Source organism: Pristis pectinata, chromosome 12, assembly GCF_009764475.1.
Source record: "Pristis pectinata isolate sPriPec2 chromosome 12, sPriPec2.1.pri, whole genome shotgun sequence".
NCBI lineage: Eukaryota > Metazoa > Chordata > Chondrichthyes > Rhinopristiformes > Pristidae > Pristis > Pristis pectinata.
In genome coordinates, this window is record NC_067416.1 from 44,875,386 (window position 1) to 44,891,007 (window position 15,622).

The 15,622-nt window shown below is 44.6% G+C and overlaps 1 protein-coding gene across 6 annotated transcripts in view; it reads right to left on the reverse strand.

The window, feature by feature from the left end:
* The window catches only part of LOC127576529 (targeting protein for Xklp2-like), a 47,685-nt gene extending 42,438 nt beyond the window's left edge, over positions 1–5,247 (reverse strand). For 3 of the 6 annotated variants that reach the window (XM_052027026.1, XM_052027021.1, XM_052027029.1), the window contains exons 1-2: positions 5,154–5,247; positions 2,665–3,028 (exon numbers count right to left, since the gene is read on the reverse strand). In XM_052027026.1, coding sequence (XP_051882986.1) covers positions 2,665–2,690 — 26 coding nt within the window. In that variant the 5' untranslated portion in view covers positions 2,691–3,028; positions 5,154–5,247. Of the gene's footprint in view, positions 1–709; positions 805–2,664; positions 3,029–5,153 lie in introns of all 6 variants that reach the window. The other 3 variants (XM_052027027.1, XM_052027024.1, XM_052027025.1) reach the window with 3 other exon arrangements.
* Between the last annotated feature and the right edge of the window lie 10,375 nt (positions 5,248–15,622).

Consider the following 15,622-nt stretch of genomic DNA (forward strand, 5'->3'; position numbering starts at 1 on the left):
TTGCAGCAGGCACCTCAATGCCAGTGTTGTCTCCACAATATCATCCAACTTCACCAGCAGGGTAAGGGAATCAATGCCAGCATCCTCTCCCCGGCCAAATCCCCAGCACTGAGACTCCAATTTCACTCATCCTACTCCAAGGAATGGACCATGATCATCACCAAACTGCTTAAACAAGCACTCTACTGCAAACTCCATCATGAAAAGAGATTAGCAGGAAAACAGAGGAAACAATTCAAGGACATTCTCAAAGAGTACAGAGAGGTGAAGAGTGTGTGGGAAGAGCTGGAGGTGGTGCTGTGCTGAGGGAGAAGGGGAGAGAGAATGGAGAGGGGGGCCATAAGGTGTTCCATATGGGGACAGACAAGTCTTTACTAAGTTCTCAACCACTGGGGAATGAGGTAGGTTAATTGTGCAGCAGATCAGGAGAAGAACACTCGCAGAGCCGTGATCTTTAGATCACAAGATATAAACAGTGGAGAGGGTCAAAGAGAAATCTAAACTAGAACTTCCAAACTGGAGGAAGGCAAACTTCAATGGTGTAGTACACAGTATTTTTAAGAACTCGTCTGTACCATGTAATGTGATTCTGGTACATTATTGTCACAGATACTGCTGGTTTTGTTGGGAGTTACAGCTTTAAATATAGATCTACTTTTCTATTTGCTCATGCTTGTATAGATAAGAAATCTTATGCTTGAGGTATTACCTGAATACTTTTCATCTGTATTCACCAAGGAGGACACAATTATTGAAGAATTCAGGGAGGAGGTGGGGACAGTGAAATTCCAAAACATGTTATCACTAAAAAGAAGGAATAAGGTATTAACCAGCATAAAGGCGGATAAATTCCCAGGGCATGATGAGATGTCCCAGGCTATTCTGGGAGGCAAGGAAGAAGGTTGCTGGGGTCCTGACAGTGAATTTAAAACCTTTGCTGGTGAAGAGTGAGGTGCCAGATGACTGTAAGTCACTTTATTCAAGGAGAACACCGGGGAAAAGCCAGAAAATTACAGGCCTGTCAAACATCAGTGGTAGGGAAGTTATTGGAAAATCCTTTGAGGAACAAATTAATATACCTTTGAAAGGCAGAGATTAGTCAATGATAAGTAGTCAGCATGAATTTGTTAGGAGGAGATCCTGTCTGACTAATTTGATTTAAGTTTTCAAAAAAGGTAACAATATGTATTGATGAGGGCAGTGTAGTTGATGTAGTCTACGTGGACTTCAGTGAAGCCTTTAACCGGTTAGCGTAACGCTTTACAGCACCAGTGACCCGGGTTCAATTCCAGCCACTGTCTGTAAGGAGTTTGTACATTCTCCCCATGTCTGTGTGGGTTTCCTCTGGGTGCTCCGGTTTCCTCCCCACATTCGAAAGATGTACAGGTTAGGAAGTTGTGTGCATGCTATGTTGGTGCCGGAAGCATGGCGACACTTGCGGGCTACCCCCAGAACACTCTATGCAAAAGGTGCATTTCACTGTGTGTTTCGATCTACATGTGACTGATAAAGATATCTTAACAAGGTCCCATATTAGAAACTGGTCCAAAAGGTTGGAGCACATGGGATCGAAGACAAGTTTGCACATTGAATCCAAGATTGGCTTGGTAATAGGAGGCACAGGGTGATGATGGAGCATTGCTTCTGTGACTGAAAGCCTGTGACCAGTAGTGTTACATATGGATCAGTGCTGTTTGTTTTATGCATCAACAATTTGAATGTGAATGTAGGAGGTATGATTAGTAAGTTCACAGATGACACAAAAATTTCTGGTGTTTTTGATAATGAGGACAGTCTTTCGCTACAGGATGATATTGATCAGTTGGAGAAATAGCAGAGCAATGGCAGATGGAATTTATCCTGATAAGTGTGAGGGGATACACTTTGGAAGGACTAATAAGGATAGAATATACACAATGAATTGTAGGGCCCGAGGGAGTATTGAGGAACAGAGAGAGACATTGATTTACAAATACAAGGATCCCTGAAGGTGGCTAACACAGGCAGATAAGATGGTGAAAAGGCCATACAGGATATTTTTCCTTCATTAGCTGGGGCATAGAATATAAGAGCAGCAAGGTTATGGTACAACTTTATAAAACATTGGTTAAGCCACAACTAGAATACTGTACACAGTGCTGGTGACCATACTATAGGAAGGATGTGATTGCTCTGGAGAGGGTACAGATTCACTTTCTGTACTGGAAGTTGAGGGAGAAAGGAGGAATACTAATCCAACAGAGTGTGTATGACTTTGTGTACGACAGATTTGGTGTTGTGATTCCACCGCTGCTGTTAATCTGTTGGCTCATATTTTTGTGAAATTGCATTGCTCATTTGTGTGAGGTTAATGCACATCAGCTGCATTGTTGAACTTTAGTGTTAGCTGAGTAACTCTAAGTCAGCATTAACTGACTAATGGTGGAATATACCTACACTGCATACTTACAGCAGGCTTGATCACTGCATGTGCTGATTCATTATTTGACGCAATGGCTAGCCAGATTCACATAGCAATTGTGTACACTTTGGATAACATGTTGGAAGGAAAGAGGCACTCGGAAACAATGGGAGCTCCACAGATGAATTTAATGACAAACTAAGACATGAGGCCAATTTCCAATCAACAGCTTTACATTAGTTGAACTCAATGGGCCATCTTACCTTCTGTCCTGGACTGATGTGGGCATTCACATTCTTTAAGACTGGTTTTAGAGTGCTGTGATACCGAACACTGAGATTCTGGATTTTGATTTCTCCTTCATCTGGACAGTGGGGAGGAATCTGGGAAGGTGCTGTACCATGTTACTCAGGATGAGAAGAAACAATAGTTAAAAGATTTATTTGTTAAATTTAGCTACTTGGTCATTGGCATTTTTACTACATGTGCTGTCTGGAAATCCTCACAGATAAGTCCGTCATAATTTTCTGTTTCAATTTTAAGGAGGCTGTTTATTCTTTGCACAGCACCCAGTTGTACTTCCATGTCTGCTAGATTGCATACCATCCAGTTTAAGTAGTTTGAAATCTGCAGAACAAACAATCAAGCATGTTGCTACTTACAACAATAGGCTGAGCATTGAACAAGCAAAAAAAAACAGCCTATGAGAGTATTGACCATCCACTCAATATCAAAGTTAATGTTGCATAATTCATATTTATACAAGTCTGATTTTTGGCAACAGATTAGTGCAAATATTTTTGGACTTTGGTTTTGAACACAGTTCAGCAACTGAAAGGAGTCCTAATTTAAAATCTCAGACTGAGCAGCATTCATTAGAAAATATGACAAATTTCCACTGAACTTGGAAAAGTAATAAGTAAGTCTCAACAAATAAAGCTTCAGTTATTCTCCCTTGAGCGTCGGAGGCTGCGGGGAGGACTGATAGAGGGCTTTGAAAATTACAAGAGGCATAGATAGGGTAGACAGTCAGAATCTTTTCTACATGGTAGAAATGTCAAACATCAGAGGACATGCTTTGAAGGTTATGTGCGCGTGGGGGCGGGGGGCAGGGGGAAGAGGAAGAGGAGTTTAAAAGTGATGTGAGGGGTAAGTTCTTTTTAAATCAGACAATGGGAGCTGCCTGGAATAGGTTACCAGGAGTAGCAGTGGAAGCAGGCAGCTTGGTGGAGTTTAAGAGGCTTTTAGATAGACACATGACTATGAAGGGAATGGAGGGATATGGATGATACACAGGAGGAGGACATTTAGTATAAAATATCATTGCAGATTGCAGAGGGACATTGATAGGATGCAGAGCTGGGCTGAGGTGTGGCAGGTGGAGTTCAATCCGGAGAAGTGTGAGGTGGTACACTTTGGAAGGACAAACTCCAGGGCGGAATACAAAGTTAATGGCAGGATTCTGAGTAGTGTGGAGGAGCAGAGGGACCTGGGGGTTCATATCCACAGATCACTGAAAGTTGCCTCACAGGTAGATAGGGTAGTTAAGAAAGCTTATGGGATGTTAGCATTCATTAAGTCATGGGATTGAGTTTAAGAGCTGCGAGATAATGATGCAGCTCTACAAAACTCTGGTTAGGCCACACTTCGAGTACTGTGTCCAGGTCTGGTCGCCTCATTATGGGAAGGATGTGGAAGTGTTGGAAAGGGTGCAGGGGAGATTTACCAGGATGCTGCCTGGTTTAGAGAGTATGCATTATGAGGAAAGACTCAGGGAGTTAGGGCTTTACTCTTCGGAGAAAAGGAGGATGAGAGGAGACATAATAGAGGTGTACAAACTACTAAAAGGAATAGATAGAGTAGACAGCCAGTGCCTCTTTCCCAGGGCACCAATGCTCAATTCAAGAGGGCATGGCCATAAAGTAATGGGTGGGAAGTTCAAGGGAGATATCAGAGGAAGGTTTTTTTACCCAGAGAGTGATTGGGGCGTGGAATGCACTGCCTGGGTCGGTGGTTGAGGCAGGTACATTGGTCAAATTCAAGAGATTGCTAGATAAGCATATGGAGGAATTTAAAATAGAGGGATATGTGGTAGGAAGGGCTTAGATAGTCTTAGGTGAGGTTTAAAGGTTGGCACAACACTGTGGGCTGAAGGGCCTGTATTGTGCTGTACTGTTTACTATGATTACTATGATATTACTATGATTCTGTTTATTATGATTTACTATGATATTACTATGATTCTATGATATCAAGATGAGCACAACATTGGGGGCCAAATGGCCTGTCCAGCGCCGTAGTGCTCTATGTCTCCATTTCCAACAAACTGCAGGTGACCCAAGTTCATATTTAATACTGATTACTTCCAACCAGGGATTTTAGCAAATTAAATGGGCATATATCAGCACCTAATTGTGGGATAAAAGAAAAATTATATTCAAAGAACTTTTTTTTTGGGGGGGGGGGGGGGGACGGCTCACTCTCTTGTGCCTTGTGCCATAGTTCATTACCATGCTTTGCCACTGGCTTCTCTTGTTGATCAGTCTTTATCTCCTCTTTGGCCACATCATACTGGGATCCTTAAATTCATGGGAGTACTCTTCATCACTGACGCTGCCTCCACCCCCCCCCCCCCCCCCCAACCCCAAACTCTGGTTCTTAGATACACATTGACCTGAGCTTTCTTTAACATCCCAAATATCTGGTAATTACAATATTCAAACTGTCAAAGAAATAAATTTAACATTCTTACCACGAGGGCATAGGTCAGTCCTAGACCAACAAGTCCTGATGCAAGTCCGTAATACAGTGAGTTGGTGATAGAGGCAACTGCTGCAATGAGAACTACACATGCTCCAATATATTCCGAGAAAAAAAACATAGGGAACAGCCTTATGCACATGCAAATTTGCTACCAGAATAAAGCAGCTTTCAGAGCTGGCTTTGGTACAAGTGATTGTGTAATAATTATTGAAGTGGGGATGTGCATTCAATATCCACTTACTGAAATCTCTGATGTGCAGTTACATAAGCAACTCTCTTTAAAGCTTTGAGTATATCTACATTAATTATCTTCATTAAATCTTTTTAAGTATAGGCCAGTGAAGTTGAACATTTACCTTTGGTAAGGTATCGTAGAGACATTTGTAGAGCTATTGCAGAGATGGACTTTAGCAAGGCCTCCGACAAAGTCCCTCTTGGGAGGCTGGTGGTCCAGAAGGTTAAGTCGCTTGGCATTCAGGATGAAGTAGTCAATTGGATTCAACGTTGGCTTAGTGGGAGAAGCCAGAGAGTGGTAGTAGATGGTTGTCTCTGATTGGACTAGCGGTGTGCTGCAGGGATTGGTGCTGGGTCTGTTGTTCTTTATCATCTATATTAGTGATTTAGATGATGTGGTAAACTGGATCAGCAAATTTGCGGATGACACCAAGATTGGGGGTGTAGTGGACAGTGAGGAAGGCTATCAAAGCTTGCAAAGTGATCTGGACCAGCTGGGAAAATGGGCTGAAAAATGGCAGATGGAATTTAATGCAGACAAGTGTGAGGTGATGCACTTTGGGAGGACAAACCAGGGTAAGACTTGCACAGTGAATGGTAGGGCACTGAGGTGTGCGGTAGAATAAAGGGACCTGGGAATACAGATCCATAATTCCTTGAAAGTGGCATCACAGGTAGAAAGGGTCGTAAAGAGAGCTTTTAGCACATTGGCCTTCATAAATCAGGGTATTGAGTACAGGAGTTGGGATGTTATGTTGAAGTTGTATAAGATGGTGAGGCCAAATTTAGAGTATTGTGTGCAATTCTGGTCACCTACCTACAGGAAAGAAATCAATAAGCTTGAAAGAGTGCAGAGAAAATTATCACAGATGTTGCCAGGACTTGAGGACCTGACTTATAGGGATAGGTTGAAGAGGTTTGGACTTTATTCCCTGGAGCGCAGGAGAATAACGGGAGATCTTATAGAAGTACATGAAAGTATGAGGGGTATACATAGGGTGAATGCTTGCAGGCTTTTTCTCCTCTGGTTGGGTGAGACTAGAACTAGAGGTCATAGGTTTAGGGTGAAAGGTGAAATATTTAAAGGGAATCTGAGGGGGAACTACTTCACTCAGAGGGTGGTGAGAGTGTGGAATGAGCTGCCAGCGGAACTGGGTTCAATTGTAACATTTAAGAGAAGTTTGGATACGTGAATGGATGAGAGAGGTATGGAGGGCTATGGGCTGGGTGCAGGTAGATGGGACTAGGCAGAAAACCATGGGCTGAAGAGGCTGTTTCTGTGCTGTAGTGCTCTGACTCTATATTTAATGCACAGTTCAAATTCTAATTTCATAAGAGGACATCCATCAGGGTGTTGTCTGGGATGGAGCATTTCAGTTACAAGGAGAGACTGTATAACTGGGTTTGTTTTCCTTGGAGTGGAGGAGTCTAAGAGGAGACCATTCAGGGGTATTTTAAAATTATGAGGGGCATAGCTAGGGTACTTAGTAGGGAACTTTTCCCCAATGTGGAATGGTATTTAAAACTTTAGAGAATAGATTTAAGGTAAGGTTTAACAGACTTGCAAGGGATCTGAAAAATAACATTTTCACCGAGAGGTTGGCTGGAACCTAGAACACACTGCTTGAGTGGCTGATCAGGGCCAGTACACTGAAAACATTTAAGAAGTATCTAGATGAGCACTTCAATTGTCAATGCATAGAAAGCTGTTGGTAAATGGGTTAGTATAGATGGGTACCAAGTTCAGCATGGATGTTTCTAGAAAGCTGGAAATCTGAAATATAAACAGAAAATGCTGAAAACACTCTGCAGGTCAGGCAGCAACTGTGGAAAGAGAAGCAGGTCGAAGACCCTTTGTCAAATCTGAGTAAAACTTTGCACAGTAAAACCTGGAAGGAATATTTCCATCAGACACTGTTGGAGATTTTCTAAAGCTAGAAGCAACCAAAGACAGTGGAAATAGTTGGCAAATATGTGGACAGGCTAAGCACAATGCCAAAAAATTGCTCCAAAATCTTTTTAGTTTGGGCATTGGGGGATTGTTTCACATGCAAACTGGATGACAAGAGCATTCAAATGAAACATGCATGTAAACCCAACACTTGATGGAACATGCAGGATGGCCACCGGTATGGAGCTTATGCTTCAGAGTATGAGGCTGATTTAGTCTGGGCATGCTTCCAAGTTATGAGCAGGGAACAAGCCCATGCAGATGGTAGTGGTGGGTTGGTCATCTTCCTGGCAGCTGAATCACACTCCACGTCAGTTCAGTGGAAAATCAACAGCTCACCTGAGCACAAACAATGCAAGGCGTTTTCATGGAACATACAAGAAGCACCTGCTTCTGACTGCTGATTTAAGATGTGGTTGTGCAGTAATTCTCATAAGGTAAGACACATTGCACAGAGTGTAAATACCTGAAGAAGGTAACAGCCAGTAAAGGTCCCACGTACCTTGGAGGCACATTTACTGAAACTACCCACAAGAGTCTTGGACATACAAAAGAATCAGAAGATTTGACTAAACTACAGACAACAGCTGGTGCCAGGGAAGACTTGGAGCCTGGTGTCCATGAGACCATAGAACCATAGAAAAATACAGCACAATACGGGCTCTACGGCCCACCATGTTGTGCCGATCTTTAAACCACGCCTAAGACTATCTAACCCCTTCATCCCACATATCCCCTATTATAAATTCCTCCATGTGCTTATCTAACAATCTCTTGAACTTGACCAACGTATCAGCCTCCACCACCACCCCAAGCAGCGCATTCCATGCACCAACCACTCACTGGGTGAAAAACCTCCCTCTGATATCTCCCTTGAACTTCCCACCCATTACCTTAAAGCCATGCCCTCTTGTATTGAGCATTGGTGCCCAGGGTAAGAGGCGCTGGCTGTCCACTCTATCTATTCCTCTTAATATTTTGTATACCTCTATCATGCCTCACCTCATCCTCCTTCTCTCCAATGAGTAAAGCCCTAGCTCCTTTAGTCTCTCCTCATAATCCATACTCTCCAAACCAGGCAACATCCTGGTAAATCTCCTCTGCACCCTTTCCAACTCTTCCACATCCTTCCTATAATGAGGCGACCAGAATTGGACACAGTACTCCAAGTGTGGTCTAACCAGAGTTTTGTAGAGCTGCATCATTACCTCGCAGCTCTTAAACTCGATCCCACGATTTATGAAAGATAACATCCCATAAGGTTTCTAAACTACCCTATCCACCTGTGAGGCAACTTTCAATGAACTGTGGATATGAACCCCTAGATCCCTCTGCTCCTCCATGCTACTCAGAATCCTCCCATTAATCTTGTATTCTGCCTTGGAATTGTCCTTTCAAAGTGTACCGCCTCACACTTACTCCGGATTGAACTCCATCTGCCACACTCAGACCACCTCTGCATCCTATCAATATCCCACTGTAAGCTTCGACAGCCCTCCACACTATCAACAAAACCACTGATTTTTGTGTTATCTGTAAACTTGCTAACCCACCCTTCCCCCCCCATCATCCAAGTCATTAATAAATATCATGAAAAGTAGAAGTCCCTGAACCGATCCCTGTGGGACACCACTAGTCACAGCCCTCCAATCTGAATGCACTCCCTCCACCACGACCCTCTGCTTTCTACAGGCAAGCCAATTCTGAATCCACACGGCCAAGCTTCCCCGGATCCCTTGGCCTCTGACCTTCTGAAGAAGCCTACCATGCGGAACCTTGTCAAATGCCTTACTAAAATCCATGTAGACCACATCTACTGCACTACCCTCATCAATCTTCCTGGTCACCTCCTTAAAGAACCCTATCAGGCTTGTGAGGCAAGATCTTCCCTTCACAAATCCATGCTGGCTGTCCCTAATCAGTCCTTGATTCTCTAAATGATCATAGATTCTATTTCTTAGAATCCTTTCTAACAGCTTGCCCACCACAGACGTAAGGCTCACTGGTCTGTAATTCTCTTGGCTATCCCTACTGCCATTTTTGAATAAGAGGACAACATTTGCCACCCTCCAATCCTCTGGTACCATTCCCATGGATGAGGAGCCAAAGATCCTAGCCAACAGTTCAGCAATCTCCTCCCTCACCTCGCGAAGCAGCCTGAGGAATATTCTGTCAGGCCCCGGGGACTTATTTGTCCTAATATTTTCTAACAGCTCCAACACATCCTCTCTTTTGATATCTACATGCTCTAAAACATTAACCTTACCAACACTGGCCTCAGCGTCATCAAGACCCCTCTCCTTGGTGAATACTGAGGTATTCATTGAGAACCTCACCCACTTACACAGCTTCCAGGCACATCGTCCCTCCTTTGCCTCTATTCGGACCTACCTTTACTCTTGTCATCCTTCTGTTCTTCACGTACGAGAAAAAAGCCTTGGGATTCTCCTTAACCCTACTCACCAAAGCCTTTTCATGTCCCCTTCTCGCTCTCCTCAGCCCCTTCCTAAGTTCCTTCCTTGCTACTCTATATTCCTCACCAGCCTTATCTGATCCTTGCTGCTTACACCTTATGTATGCTGCCTTCTTCTTCCTAACTAGTTGTTCCACCTCTCTTGTCACCCATGGTTCCTTCACCCTGCCATTCTTTCTCTGCCTCACCAGGACAAATTTATCCCTAACAACCTGCAAGAGATCCCTGAACATCGACCACAGCTCCATAGTACATTTCCCTTCAAAAATGTCATCCCAATTTACACTTTCAAGTTCTAGCCTTATAGCCTCATAATTTGCCTTTCCTCAGTTAAATATCTTCCTGTCCTCTTTGCTCCTATCCTTGTCCATGACAATGCTAAAGGTTATGGAGCAGTGGTCGCTGTCCCCCAAATGCTCACCCACCGAGAGATCTGTCACCTGATCTGGTTCATTACCGAATACTAGATCTAATATGGCATTCCCTCTAGTCGGTCTGTCAACATACTGCGACAGGAATCCGTCCTGGACACACTTAACAAACTCTGCGCCATCTAAACCTTTGGCACTAAGTAGGTGCCAATCAATATTTGGGAATTTGAAGTCTCCCACGATAACAACCCTGTTATTTTTGCATCTTTCTAAAATCTGCCTCCCAATCTGCTCCTCAGTATCCCTGCTGCTACCGGGGGGCCTACAGAATACTCCCAGTAGAGTAACTGTTCCTTTCTTGTTCCTAACTTCCACCCATTCTGACTCTAGAGAGGATCCTTCTACATTATCCACCCTTTCTGCAGCTGTAATAGTATCCCTGATGAGTATCGCCACCCCTCCTCCTCTTCTCCCCCCCTCCCTATCCCTTTTAAAACAGGAATATTCAATATCCATTCCTGCCCTGGTGACAGCCAAGTCTCTGCAAGAGCCACAATATCATAGTCCCATGTACTTATCCAAGCTCTCAATTCATCACCATTATTCCTGATACTTCTTGCATTTAAGTAAATGCACTTTAGCCCATCCACCTTTCTACTTTTATACCCTGTGGTTTGCTTCTCCTTCCTCAAAGGGTCTCTGCCTGCTTAATCTGACTTTTCCCTATCCCCTTCTTCCTCTGACCTACCCCTCTGGTTCCCATCCCCTTTGCAAACTATTTTAAACCCTTCCGATCCACCCTCACAAACCTGCCTGCAAGGATATTAGCCCCCCCTTGGGTTCAGGTGTAACCCGTCCTCTCAGTACAGGTCCCACCTTCCCCAGAAGAGATCCCAATGATCCAAAAATCTAAAACCTTCCCTCCTGCACCAATTTCTCAGCCACACGTTCATTTGCCATCTCCTCCTATTCCTACCTTCATTATCACGTGGCACTGGCAGCAATCCCAAGACCGCTACCCTTGAGGTCCTGTTCTTCAGCCTTCTGCCTAGCTCCCTAAACTCACTTTTCAGGACCTCATCCCTCTTCCTACCTATGTCGTTGGTACCCACATGAACCACGACTTCTGGCTGTTCTCCCTCCTGCTCAAGAATCCTGTGGACCTTATCAGACACATCCTGGACCCTGGCACCTGGGAGGCAACATACCATCCAGGATTCATGCTCACTGCCACAGAACCTCCTATCTGTTTCTCTGACTATCGAGTCCCCTATCACTACCACATGTCTCTTTCCCGCCATTCCCTTCTGAGCAGCAGGACCGGTCCCAGTGCCAGAGACCTGGTTACTGCAGCTAGGCCCCTGTAGGTCATCCCCCTCAACAGCTTCCAAAGTGGAAAAGCTGTTATTGAGGGGAACAGCCTCCGTGGTCCTCTGCACTATTTGCCTGTTCTTTTTCTTTTTCCTTTTCTCTCCCCTGACAGTCACCCTTCTATCTACTTCCTGGACCCCAGAAGTACCTGTTCTAAGGGGGGGGGGGGGGGGTGACTGTCTCCCAATGCACAGTATCTACATAACTCTCTCCCTCCCTGAAGCTTTGCAGTGTTTGAAGCTACGACTCCAGCTCACCAATTCTGAGCCAAAGTTCCTCCAGCCTCAAGCACTTACTGCAGATGTGGTCATCGTGCACCACAGGAAGATCCACTAGCTCCCACATCAAGCAGCTGCAGCACAGCACCATGTCCTCCATCTGAACTAATTCTTTCCCTACCTAGTTTTATCCTACTTAAAAATTTATAACCGATAACAGGTAAACCTTACCTTTACCTACCAGCTACTCTCCCGCCTCGCCCCTTTATGCCTTAAGCCCCTTGAGCCAAAGCCCAAAACACTCTGCTCCCTTTCACTCCGCTGCCTGCTGGTTATGGCACTCTTCTTTTTAAACAGTTAGCGCGCACTACCGACTGACGTTATGCGCCTGCAAAGTTACTCCCCGCTATCCCCGAAATGTTAGAAGAAAAAAAATCTGCTCGGAACTCCTCGGCTGCAGGAGCAACATGAGCAGAAATAAAGTGGCAAATAGATCAGCATTCACAAACTCATCTCTCTGCTGAATGGAAGGGGCAGGCATTGGCTGCTTGGGATATATGGGGCTCCCTAAGAGAGGCATCTTTCAAATAGAGCCTGCACACCAGGTGATCAGGTGATCACCAGGTGCCAGAGAAGGAATGGCAGGGTGAAGGAACCATGGGTGACAAGAGAGGTGGCAGCATACATAATGTGTTAGCAGCAAGGATCAGATAGGGCTCACGAGGAATATAGAGAAGCAAGAAAGGAACTTAAGAAGGGGCTGAGGAGAGCGAGAAGGGGACATGAAGAGGCTTTGGCGAGTAGGGTTAAGGAGAATCCTAAGGCTTTTTACTCGTACGTGAAGAGCAGAAGGATGGCTAGAGTAGGTCCGATTAAAGACAAAGGTGGGAAGATGTGCCTGGAAGCTGTGGAAGTGGGTGAGGTTCTCAATGAATACCTCAGTATTCACCAAGGAGAGGGGTCTTGATGATGCTGAGGACAGTGTTGGTAAGGGTAGTGTTAGAGAGTATGTAGATATCAAGAGAGAGGATGTGTTGGAGCTGTTAGAAAATATTAGGACAAATAAATCCCTGGGACCTGACAGGATATTCCCCAGGCTGCTTCGGGAGGAGATTGCTGAACTGTTGGTTAGGATCTTTGAGTCCTCATTGTCCACGGGGATCGTACCAGAGGATTGGAGGGTGGCGAATATTGTCCCCTTATTCAAAAAAGGTAGTAGGGATAGTCCAGGGAATTACAGACCAGTCAGCCTTACGTCTGTGGTGAGTAAGCTGCTAGAAAGGATTCGAAGAGGTAGGATCTATGAGCATTTAGAGAATCATGGACTGATTAGGGACAGCCAGCATGGATTTGTGAAGGGAAGATCTTGCCTCACTAGCCTGATAGGGTTCTTTAAGGAGGTGACCAGGAAGATTGATGAGGGTAGTGCAGTAGATGTGGTCTACATGGATTTTAGTAAGGCATTTGACAAGGTTCCACATGGTAGGCTTCTTCAGAAGGTCAGAGGCCAAGGGATCCAGGAAGGCTTGGCTGTGTGGATTCAGAATTGGCTTGCCTGTAGAAAGCAGAGGGTCGTGGTGGAGGGAGTGCATTCGGATTGGAGGGCTGTGACTAGTGGTGTCCCACAGGGATCGGTTCAGGGACCTCTACTTTTTGTGATATTTATTAATGACTTAAGATGAGGGGGTGGAAGGGTGGGTTAGCAAGTTTGCAGATGACACAAAGATCGGTGGTGTTGTGGCTAGTGTGGAGGGCTGTCGAAGCTTACAGTGGGATATTGATAGGATGCAGAGCTGGGCTGACAAGTGACAGATGGAGTTCAATCTGGAGAAGTGTGAGGTGGTACAATTTGGAAGGACAAACTCCAAGGCGGAATACAAGGTAAATGGCAGGAATCTGGGTAGTGTAGAGGAGCAGAGGGATCTGGGGGTTCATATCCACAGATCACTGAAAGTTTCCACACAGGTGGATAGTGTAGTTAAGAAAGCTTATGGGATGTTAGCTTTCATAAGTCGGGTGATCGAGTTTAAGAGCTGCGAGGTAATGATGCAGCTCTACAAAACTCTGGTTAGACCACATTTGGAGTACTGTGTCCAATTCTGGTCACCTCATTATAGGAAGGATGTGGAAGTGTTGGAAAGTGTGCAGAGGAGATTAACCAGGATATTGCCTGGTTTGGAGAGTATGGATTATGAGGAGAGACTAAAGGAGCTAGGGCTTTACTCATTGGAGAGAAGGAGGATGAGGGGAGACATGATAGAGGTATACAAAATATTAAGAGGAATAGATAGAGTGGACAGCCAGCGCCTCTTTCCCAGGGCACCAATGCTCAATACAAGAGGGCATGGCTTTAAGGTAATGGGTGGGAAGTTCTAGGGAGATATCAGAGGGAGGTTCTTCACCCAGAGAGTGGTTGGTGCATGGAATGCGCTGCCTGGTGTGGTGGTGGAGGCTGATACGTTGGTCAAGTTCAAGAGATTGTTAGATAAGCATATGGAGGAATTTAAGATAGAGGGATATGTGGGAAGAAGGGGTTAGATAGTCTTAGGAGTGGTTTAAAGGTCGGCACAACATGGTGGGCCAAAGGGCCTGTATTGTACTGTATTGTTCTATGGTTCTATGATCATCTCCACACCTCAGTCCTTAAAAATACAGCATGCCATTAATCAGTCAACGGAGGACAGATTATGTATTAAATAATTCCTTTAATGGCATGCATTTCCTGAGGAATAGCATCTCACTTAATGCTCTCAGACCCCTGTGGAAAAAAAACATTTGTTGTAAGAATCACAACTCTGCAGGTGCAAATAGTTTGTGCGGATGCAAATCGTATCGGAATGCATCACAGCTTGGTAGGGCAACTGCTCTGCCCGAGACCACAAGAAACTTCAGAGAGTTGTGGAAACAGTACAGCACATCATGAAAACCGGCCTCCCCTCCATGTCTACACTCCTCGCTGCCTCAGTAAAGCATCGAACATAATCAAACACCCCACCCACCCTGGACATTCTCTCTTCTCCCCCATCCCATTGGGCAGAACTTACAAAAGCCTAAAAGCACGTATCACCTGGCTCAAGAACAGCTCTATCCCGCTCTTATAAGACAGTTGAATGGTCCCCTAGTACGATAAGATGGACTCTTGACCTCACAATCTACCTCGTTGTGGCCTTGTACCTTATCGCCTGTCTGCAGTGCACTTCCTCTGTAACTGTAACACTTCATTCTGCATTCCGTTAATTGCTTTTCCCTTGTATTACCTCAATGCACTGATGTGATGAAATGATCTGTACGGATGGCAGGCAAAACAAAGTTTTTCACAGTGCCTTGGTACATGTGACAGTAATAAACTAACTTACCAATTTCAATTTACCAGATCACCTTGCAAGATCACAAGATTTCCTTCAACATTGATCCATTGAATGAGGATTCTTAATCCTGGAGCAGACGATTAGTCAACTCATGCCAAGCTCTTCGATTGTCTCCTGGCCCCCTGGTACATAAGCCTATCTGCCTGACATGTATTGGTATTGGTATTGGTTTATTATTGTCACTTGTACCGAGCTACAGTGAAAAACTTGTCTTGCACACCATTCGTACAGATCAATTAATTACACAATACAGATACATTGAGGTAGTACAGGTAAAAACAATAACAGAGTACAGAGTAAAGTGTCATAACCACAGGGAAGTGCACTGCAGGTAGACAATAAAGTACAAGGTTATAACAAGGTAGATTGTGAGCTCAAGAGTCTATCGTACAAGGGAACCGTTCAATAGTCTTATCACAGTGGGATAGAAGCTGTCCTTGAGCCTGGTGATATGTGCCCTGATGGGAGAGGA